This window comes from Canis aureus, chromosome 3 (assembly GCF_053574225.1).
Source record: "Canis aureus isolate CA01 chromosome 3, VMU_Caureus_v.1.0, whole genome shotgun sequence".
In the NCBI taxonomy this organism is placed as follows: Eukaryota; Metazoa; Chordata; class Mammalia; order Carnivora; family Canidae; genus Canis; species Canis aureus.
Window position 1 is genome coordinate 78,591,654 of NC_135613.1, and position 10,875 is coordinate 78,602,528.

Here is a 10,875-nt window from a genome sequence, read left to right on the forward strand (position 1 = left end):
TAACTATTTTAAGATATTTATTTATTTATTTATTTATTTATTTATTTATTTGAAAGACAGAGACAGAGATAGTGAGAGAAAACACAATCAGGGAGGAGGGGAAGAAGCAGGCTCCCCACTGAGCAGGGGGCCCAATGCAGGGCTCAATACCAGAACCCTAGGATCATGATCTGAGTCAAAGACATAGATGATCTGAGTCAAAGATCACATGTTTACCTGACTGAGTCACCCAGGCACCCCTTGGAGTAACTATTGAAAGATGTGAATTTAATGCTATTATATAACCTGTAAAGTCACTGTTTCTGTATATTTTCTCTGCTCCTTTCTGGTCTATGTTACTTTTGGGCTTTCTCGTCACTTAAAGGCTCCCTTTTAATATTTCTTGTAGGCCTGGATTAGTAATCACAAATTGTTTTAGTTTCTGCTTGTTCTGGAAGCTTTTTATCCCTCCTAATTTGAATGACATCTATTGGATAAAGTATTCTTGGCTGTACATATATATTTTTCATTTAGCACCCAAGGTTTCTGCTCTTTTATGTGGATGATATCTGAAGGGTTGAAATAACTCGGGGAAAAGGAACTCAACTTTTGTTAACATTCCCTTGCACCATTTTGCAAACCAACTGGCTGGATTCTCAGTTAAGTATTCTCTCTTCTCAGGCACAGAACTTAGCTGGGAAAATAGTAGATTGAGAAGAAAGAAAGAAGAGAAGAAGCACTGGCTCAAAGACAAAAACCATTGCAAAGAGCAGAGTTCAGTGGGACCGTGGAGGTAATTTCATTCAATCAAAAATTTTAAAAATGAGAATATTGAGGTTAGAAGAAGTCATGTAATCTATCCAAGGTCCTATGTATAGGAGAGAGAGTAGCAGCATGAAGTCACTCTTGACTCTTCATCCAAAGCTTTTACTACCTCATCTTTAGCACTGACATCGGAGAGTTGAAAACTTACTGAACCTCATTTTCATCTCTATAATTTTTTTTTCAGAGACGTGCTGCCCAGTAGCTATTGCGTGTGATGGATGTGCAAAATCAGTCCAGAGTGACTGAATTTACGCTGACTGCCTTCCCTGTTATCCGGAAGCTTCAGATCTCCCTCTTTGTGGTCCTCCTGTTTACCTACATGCTAACTCTAACAGGAAATACTGTCATCATTTCCTTAATATGGGCTGATAATCGCCTCCAAACCCCAATGTACTTCTTTCTCAGTAATTTGTCATTTTTGGACATTCTATACACTACCTCAATTACCCCAAAGCTGTTAGCTTGTCTCCTAGAGGACAAGAAAACCATATCTTTTGCTGGCTGCATCACCCAAACATACTTCTTTTTTTTCCTGGGGACAGTGGAGTTTATCCTCCTGGCAGTGATGTCCTTTGACCGCTACGTGGCCATCTGTAACCCTCTGCGCTACACCGTTATCATGAACAGCAGGGTCTGTCTCCTGCTGGTTCTGGGCTGCTGGGTGGGAGCCTTCCTCTCAGTGCTGTGCCCAACTATTGTGGTCTCCAGACTGCCTTACTGTTATAGGGAAATTGGTCATTTCTTCTGTGACATTGCCCCTTTACTGCAGGTGGCCTGCATAGACACTCATTTCATTGAGATGATAAACTTCCTCTTGTCCTCCTTTGTCCTCCTGACCTCACTGGTATTTACCATCGTGTCCTACACCTACATCATCTCTACCATCCTGCACATCCCCTCAGCCCAAGGACGTCAGAAGGCCTTTTCCACCTGTGCTTCTCACATCACGGTTGTGTCCATTGCCTATGGGAGCAACATCTTCATGTATGTGAGGCCCAGCCAGAGCCATTCACTGGAGTTTGACAAGGTGACAGCTGTCCTCACCACAATGGTGACCCCTCTTCTGAACCCTTTCATTTATAGTCTAAGGAATGAAAAGGTAAAGGAAGTTTTAAGAGAAGCAATCCTTAAAATTATGTCCTTATGGCACAAGAGAACTTGAACCTTATTGCACAGGAGAACTTGAAAGTTTGTTTGCTAATAATGACTATTTTTAACCCTCAGACTCCATGTGGAGAGCAGCACGCTTGATGACTATAAAGTCAAAAATTTGTGGGAAGATATAAAAAGGCTTCATGCCACATTAGATACAAAGTATTGTAGTCAAGGCTCAGAGGAGGCAATTCAATTATAGAGATAATAATACATTTTAAACCCTATTTTTGGATTATCTCACACATGGAATATCATAAATTAATGAAAATTACTAACTGAAGTCAGAAAACCTGAAATTTAAGCCTGGGTCTATTGTTTTTTTTTTTTATCACATGACACGTGGCCTACCTGAATATTAGTTTTCTCATTGATAAAGTGGGAAATGCAGTTGGCACTTTTCCTTTATAAACTTAGCCAAGATGGTCTAAGAAATACAAACACAGATAACTAAAAGTGTGGTTTTCTAACCAGTTCATCTCAGATGTTTGAGATGATTGCCTTCATTCCCAATAGCTAAATACTGCAGATAATTAGAGGAACCAGGAAGAAGAATATCCCAAATTTGTACAGTATACTTAGATATGTACATGTGTATATCTCACTTCATCATCTTAGCAACCTTGAGAAGCTGATATTATTATCTCCATTTTACAGATGAGAAAACTGAGGTTCCCAGAGGTTAACCATCTTGCCCCAAACTACACTCTAGAAGGTGGCACAAGTTTAGAGAATGCAGACTCCAGTCTCCTTTAGCACCTCACTGTACCAGGAAACATGAAATGGGAATAAACTTGAGAGAGGAAGAGTTAACCCCTGAAGTTATGCACTTTTTCTGAAACTAGAGCATTTCCTGCCTGTCCTAACACTTTGGCAGAACTGCAGATCAGGGCAGACCAGGTTATAGTCACAATAGACTTGAGAGGCAATTCGTTTGAAAGGAAAATCAATTATCTTGAGGCCATAACTGACCAAGCGTCTAGACTAATCAACTGTGGCAGCCAGCCAATGGGACAATCGTAGGCAGAAAAAATAAGCATTCTAGAATTCCTTTGGTTAGGAGAAAAATCAATCAAGCTAGCTTAAGTAAAATGGGTGTTTATGACAATAATAATCAAGAGCACCACACAGAATCCCAGAAGATAAGGAACAGGAAGACCAGCTAAGGGATGAGAATCAGAAATTGGAAAATCTTGAGGAACCAAGACAAGTTCCCTCTTCCCTTGCTCTCTCTGGGGTCATATGATGTCTGTGTTACTATTTTTCTCCATATATCTTGCAGTAAGCTAAATAATGGCCCCTCCTCAAATATCGAGGTCCTAATCCTTAAAACCTGTGAATGTAAATAAAAAATAAGGTACATATGGCAAAGGGACTTTGCAGATGTGATTAAATTAAAGATCTTGAGAAAGAGAGATTACCCTGGATTATCTAGATGGGTCCTAATTATAATCACATGTGTCATGTGAGAGACAACAGAGGGAGATTTGACCACACAAGAGACAGTAATGTGATAATGGAAGCAGAGAGAGATTTGAAATTGCTATGCTGACGATCTGAAGATAGGGAATGGGGCCATGAGCCAAGGAATGCACTTCTAGAAGCTGGAAAGAGCAAGGAAATGGGTCCTTTCTTATGTAGAGCCTGTGGCACAGCCCACTGACACCTGTTTAGGCACCATGGAACAATTTTGGATTTCTGGTTTCCAGACTGTGATAGAGTATCTTAGTGTCATTTTAAGACCCCAAATTTATGGTAATTTATTACAGCAGCTGCAGCAAACCATACATATCTTATTTCTGTTTCCCTCTCTGCCAACTATTTTATTCCACTTCTTTGTGCACCCAGGAGATAATGATGTTTCAATCATTTGTAAATACATGCATATAGTCATAGATATATATTCATATATACTAGCATGTATGTGTGTGTATTTATAGAGAATTTATTTAGATATATATCTAATATAAGTAAATATATATATATATATATATGGAGAGAGAGAGAGAGAATTTATTTAGATTATATATTTAAAATGATCTGAATTCAAAATCCAAATTCCTGGAAGAAGAATCCGATTGATCCAATTAGAATGAGATGTCTTCTCCTAATTCACTCATTGGTAGGAGGTAAGGTTGGCAAGGAGTTAAATTGCCCTCTATTCAGCCACTGGGCAGGTGCTGTGGAGAAAGCACAGTACTGAGAGAAGACACTAGATATCTCTTAGATTAAAAAAAAAGTCCTACCAAGGTGGTCATTAACCTTCTATTTGTGGATGAAGCAGAGACCGTAACAATTGGTATGGGCTCTATCTTAGGACAGCAGGTAGAGAAAGTGCTGCCCTTAAGAATGGATTCAGAATAGCATAAAAGAAAATAGTCCATCAGAAGATATTGTAGTGATCAAATGTTTAAAGATTGAAAGAAAGTAGGACAATATCACCAGCAATGAAGCAGTCATCTAATGATCTGCTCTCTACTCATTATAAGACACTAAATAAGATTTGGGAAGTAACTATATTGGTTTCCTAATGCTGTCATAGTAAATTTGGCAGCTTAAAACACACAAATATATCATCTGACCATTATGTAGGTCACAAGTCTCGCCAGGCCAAATTCAGCATGCTGCGTTCCTTTCTAGGTGCTCTAGGGGAAAATCCACTTCCTACTCATTTGAGTTGTTAACAGAATCCCCTTCCCTGAAAGTCCTGTTTTCTTGCTGGCTATCAACCACGGGCCATTTCCAGTTTTTAGAAGGTGCTTTAGTTCTTGGCTCATGCTCCCCTTCTTCCATTATCAAAGCCGACAATAGGGGGGCAAGTATCTCACAAGTTTCAAATTTCTCCTCCTTCCATCTCCTCTCTGACTTGGCTGACAAAGTTCTCCACTTTTAAGGACTCATTTGATTGGATTGGGGCAACCCTAATACCCAGGATTGTATAATCCACTCAAGGTCCTTTTCCTGAATTACGTTTGCAATGTCCCTTCTGCCAAATAACGTAACATATTCACAGATTCTGGGGATTAGGGCATGGATTGCTCTGCTTCTCTCTCTCTCTCTCTCTCTCTCTCTTTTTTAAAGATTTCATTTATTTACTCATGAGAGAGAGAGAGAGAGAGAGAGAGAGGCAGAGACATAGGCAGAGGGAGAAGCAGGCTCCATGCAGGGTCCCGGGTCTCCAGGATCACACCCTGGACTGAAGGCAGCGCTAAACCGCTGAGCCACCTCGGCTGCCCTGCTCTGCTTCTTAGCATTATGTTGCCAGTGGTAAGGATCCACAAAAGACAAAATAAAGAACTGAACATGGTATGATTTATTAAAGCCAATACTCAATCCTAAACTCTTTCTAGCTGTCATCACTTAGAATCAGAAGAATTTATAAATCTCAGAATATGAAGAGGTTAGTGAAAAGCAGTGAAATATCTGGGAAATACATATTTTATATCAGCTATGATTGTTTTTATTTATGTTATTGTTAGGTAAAGATGAATATAATTGTCCCTTTGTGCTGTTTTACTGTTTTTTCATGAGTTTCTCTGTTACTCCAAAGCTCCAATCTCGTATGATTACTACAGAAAAGAAAATCCTAAATGAATAAGAGAAATTTTTTTCAAAGATTTTATTTATTTATTCATGAGAGACACAGAGAGAAGGAGGCAGAGACATAGGCAGAGGGAGAAGCAGGCTCCGTGCAGGGAGCCTGATGTGGGACTCCATTCCAGGATCCCAGGATCATGACCTGAGCTCAACCACTGAGCAACCCAGGTACCCTGAATAAGATAATTTAGACATAATTTTGGTATCCAACTATACCTGGCCCCAGGTTGGGCCAGACTTGACACTGAAAATTTAAAAAGACTTCATAAACTCTGAAAAACAACATAAATATACTGGTTTACTTTGATGTTGATTATTATTCTTATGACCAACATTGTTATAATACAGAGTAATAATATCAGTTTCTACATTGATTCTAATTAGTTGAGTTACTTGTCCCAAATGTGGTGATAGCTGGGAAATCTCTTACTTTTCAACTATAACTGGGTGTTTTAACTACTCTTTTTCAATATGGGAAGAAGAGTGTTTTAACTATTCTTTTTCAGTATGGGAATATGGGAAGAAGAGGAGGAACAGACCAAAGTAGCCTATAGAAATTTCAAAGCACATCCACTTGCTAGATGAACTATATCCCTCCAACTATGGACAAAGAGCATGACAACCAGAGAGCCACTGTTTTATGTAATGAATTAGTTGATCCTTCCTCTTGGCAGCCAATTCTCACATATTCCTTCCTCCTGACTCAGTTGTAAGAAAGTGTTCAATAGCAACAACTATGAACAGATGTCTCAATTACATCACAAATTCTCAAAAGCTGCAGTGAAATATACCAAAGGATTTATTATCAGTGGTCAAGAGTTTAGCTAAGCTACTCCATGGCACCCATTTGGCCAAGCAGCCTGCTGTGACTGTAAACTGACACTAGTTCCTCCCACAAGCACATGCCCTAGATAGTGTCCTGCCGAGTCACAAACAAATGTTACCTTTCTGACATGACCTCCCCAGCTTTTGTGCTCAACCATCTTCCCCATCCACGAGCATCTTCCCCTTCTGGGTCCCTTAAATAAGGTTCCAGTGTGATTTACCAAAATTTTCTCTTTTGGTTGCAATTAACCAATCTGGTCTTGGCCTAGGAACCCCAACGCACTCCACCCATGGATTCTTTTTTTTTTTTTTTTTTTTTTTTTTATGATAGGCACACAGTGAGAGAGAGAGAGAGGCAGAGACACAGGCAGAGGGAGAAGCAGGCTCCATGCACGGGGAGCCTGACGTGGGATTCGAGCCTGGGTCTCCAGGATCGCGCCCTGGGCCAAAGGCAGGCGCCAAACCGCTGCGCCACCCAGGGATCCCCACCCATGGATTCTAATGAAAATATGTGCCCCAGGACCTGCTTCTCTCTGTCTCTCCAAGGGTGCTCCCCATCCCAAGGCATGCCAGGACCTGTGAATAATAAACTCTGTTGTAATTCCTCTTGTGGTCTGCTGAACAACAGCTCACTATCTGGCACCCTCTGCTCCACTTAAGAAATGTTAACTTGATAAATTAATAACAAGGTGGTACAACTACATATGACTACTTACTTCATTTTTGAAATGTACTAAAAAGTAGTTGTGTCTGTATGTGTGGTCCATTTCAGAGGCATGTAGTTCTTCTGTGAACTTTAAAATCTTATTAAAACAAATTTTTTTTCATTATCTAGGACTACTGGCCCACCCCAAGTATATTGTTTAAAGCTAAGGATTCATTCATTAATATGCTTTCTTACCTTCAGCATTTTTCAGAAAATAAGGCAACCTCCCCCTTAAAAAAGGTGATAATGTTGAAAATGATAATGTATAAATTCTTTCTAGCTATAAAATTTTTAGTAATATATTTTCACTCTTAACCTATTTTAATTTTTTTTAAAATAAAGATTTAGAGAGAGAAATCGTTAGAGAGAGCACGAGCAGGGAGAGGGGGAAGAGAGGAGAGAGGGGGAGGATCTGAGGGAGAGGGAGAAGCAGGCTTCTGGCTGAGCAGGGACCCGCACCTGGGGCTTGATCCTAGGACCTTGGCATTATAACTTGAGCAGAAGGCAGATGCTTAGGTGACAGAGCCACCTAGGCATCCCAGGTTTTTAGTGTTCTGAGTAGAGATCTTGAAAAGAATTGACCATCATATAACTGCACAGTCAATGTAAAAGAGAAGAACTTGAAATAACATGTCAAATAGAGAAGTATATACAATCAGTAAATTAAGTATCAAGTTATTATAATACTTTAGTACTTAAATAGTCTCTTCCGTGTGCAGAAATACATGTATATATCCTCCTGATGTAGAACTGAATTCAGAGTTATCCTTTAGGAGAGGATGCAAAAAATGCAGTGTGTCATTTTACTGATTTAGGCAAACATGTCTCCTTCTGTTTAGGCAGCAGACACAAGAGTGATAATGAAAAAAAAAAAACAGTACTTGGGGTGCCTGGGTATCTCAGTCTATTGAACGTCTGATTCTTGATTTTGGCTCAGATCATAATTTCAGGGTCCTGAGATGGAGCCCTGCATGGATCTCCATGCTCAGCAGGAGGTGTACCTGAGAGTCTCTCTCTCTCTCACTCTTTCTGCACCTCCCCATGCTCATGTCTCTCTCTATCTCTCTCTTTCACTTAAAAACGAAACAAAAGCATAAACCGGTACTTATATTTACAAAACCATTTCATTCATAATATCCAAAAACTTAAAATGACCCAAAAGTCTGTTCACAGGATGCTGGATAAGCAGATATAATATGTTTTTACAATGGGATATTATTCAACATTAAAATGGAAGGAATCACTGATACAATAACCTGGATGAATTTTGAAAAATGTTAAGAAATAACTCCAATGCAAAAGAACTATGTGATTACATTTTGTGAAGTCCACAAACAGGCAAATCTAGAAATCAGAAAATCTCGGGATGCCTGGGTGGCTCAGTGGTTGAGTGCTAGCCTTCTGCTCAGGGCGTTATCTGGGGTCCTGGGATTGAGTCCTGCATCGGGTTCCTGTGGGAAGCCTGCTTCTCTCTCTGCCTGTGTCTGCCCCTCTCTTTCTCTGTCTCTCACGAATAAATAAATAAAATCTCAAAAAAAAAGAAAAAAGATTAAAAAAATAAAATCACTGCAAGAAACAGGAGGAAGGACATGGGGGATCTTTCTGGAATAATTAAAACATTCTATATCTTGTTTGAAATGGTAGTTTACGGTCCTATACTATCATCAAAACTTTTAAATTAACTTTAAAATTATGGTGCCTTTTTATATAAATTAAGCCTCAGTAAATAATTTTCTTATATCACCCACATAAGGAAAACGCAAGCTCAGACAAATTTACAAGCAAATTTACCAAATATCAGAGACTAGATCATTTCAATCTTATAACTCACCAAGAGAATTTTTTAAATGTACAATTCCGTGTTATTAATTTTAAAGGCTACTTTAATTTAGATTCCAATACCAGATTTTATAAGAAAGGAAAAGCACAGCCTAATCTCGCTGGTGAAGCTAGATGAGAAAAATCCTTACAAAAATCCTGGCAAACAAAATATATAAAAGAGGTGGGTGTTTCCCAGGAAGGCAAAAATGGTTTGACATTAAAATATCAAGAATGGTAATTTACCACATTAACACAAACTATTTTTTCATCTTAATAGAAGCAGAAGACAGCTGAATGGTTAATCAACAGTGGTACATCCAGACGATGAAATATTAGTTAAAGCTAAAAAGAAATGAGCTATCATCCCATAAAAAATCATGGAGGAAAATTTAAATGCATAGTATCAAACAAAAGAATTAATTTGAAAAAACTACTTCTCTGTGATTCCAACCCTATGAAATTCTATGGAGTCTGTCTGTAAATAGATCAGGGTGATGTGACTAGAGGGGAATGAATAGGCAAGGCACCAAGCATTTTTAGGGCAGTGAAATGCTCTGTATAATACTGTGATGATGGATACATGTTATTGTACATTTGTCCACACCACCGAATGTACAACACCAAGAGTGAGCCCTAAAGTAAACTGTGGGCTTTGTGTCATGTGACAGCGTGGCTTCGTCAGTGATAACGAATGTACCAGTTTGGTGAGGGATGTTGGTCATGGAGGAGGCCGTGCACGTAGAGGGGCAATGGGCATATGGGAAATCTTTGTATCTTCCTCTCAGCATTGCTCTAAGAAAATAAAATCCTTGAAATAAATAATGGAACTAATATTAAGAAAAAAGTATCTTTCTTTTTAAAAAAAAATTATTTAAATTCAATGAATTAATATATAAGGTATTATTGGTTTCAGAGGTCGAAGTCAGTGATTCATCAGGCTTATATAATACCCAGTGCTCATTATTACATCATATGCCCTTCTTAATGTCCATCACCCAGTTACCTCATCCCCCCCACCTGCCTCCCCTCCAACGATCCCTATGTTTGTTTCCTATGATAAAGAGTTTCTTATGGTTTGTCTCTGAGAAAAAGTATCTTCCAAAGAAAAAGAAGTGCTTAAAATATCCTTCTTGTATTAACAGTGAACAGTGTTAATATAGCACAATAGTGTAAAAAGGTTGTTCAATCCAAATTATGATATCTCTGTACAGGAGATATAGGAGGAAGAAAAATGATCAAAGAACTTAACACTCAACTTTCATTTCATAACAGGAATTTAATAGACAATGTGTAAATTTGGTAAACCAAGAAAGAATATAAGCATTTATTTAAAATATGAAGGTAATATTAGAAGACAAAACAGTGTTTAAAGTAATTCCTTATAAGAAAAAGAGTGAGGAAGTAGAGAAGGGAAGGAAGGAGTGACTTCTCTTTTTCTATATAAGAAGGGAACCCTCATACACTGTTGGTGGGAATGTGAACTGGTGCAGCCACTCTGGAAAACTGTGTGGAGGTTCCTCAAACAGTTAGAAATAGACCTGCCCTATGACCCAGCAATTGCACTATTGGGGATTTACCCCAAAGATACAAATGCAATGAAACGCCGGGACACCTGCACCCCGATGTTTATAGCAGCAATGGCCACGATAGCCAAACTGTGGAAGGAGCCTCGGTGTCCAACGAAGGATGAATGGATAAAGAAGATGTGGTTTATGTATACAATGGAATATTACTCAGCTATTAGAAATGACAAATACCCACCATTTGCTTCAACGTGGATGGAACTGGAGGGTATTATGCTGAGTGAAGTAAGCCAGTCAGAGAAGGACAAACATTATATGTTCTCATTCATTTGGGGAATATAAATAATAGTGAAAGGGAATATAAGGGAAGGGGGAAGAAATGTGTGGGAAATATCAGAAAGGGAGACAGAACGTAAAGACTGCTAACTCTGGGAAACGAACTAGGGG

General features: G+C 38.9%; 1 protein-coding gene across 1 annotated transcript; it reads left to right on the forward strand.

Moving 5' to 3' along the window:
• Window positions 1–581: 581 nt before the first annotated feature.
• On the forward strand, window positions 582–2,298 carry LOC144305699 (olfactory receptor 6M1-like). Its single transcript, XM_077884762.1, has 2 exons — window positions 582–772; window positions 989–2,298. Exon 2 carries the CDS (start codon window positions 1,019–1,021, stop codon window positions 1,964–1,966), a length of 948 nt encoding a protein of 315 aa, XP_077740888.1. The 5' UTR covers window positions 582–772; window positions 989–1,018; the 3' UTR covers window positions 1,967–2,298.
• Window positions 2,299–10,875: the final 8,577 nt, after the last annotated feature.

Excerpts from the sequence above, each read along its gene's own strand:
- LOC144305699 (XM_077884762.1), top strand. The coding sequence starts at position 1,019 with ATGGATGTGCAAAATCAGTCCAGAGTGACTGAATTTACGCTGACTGCC.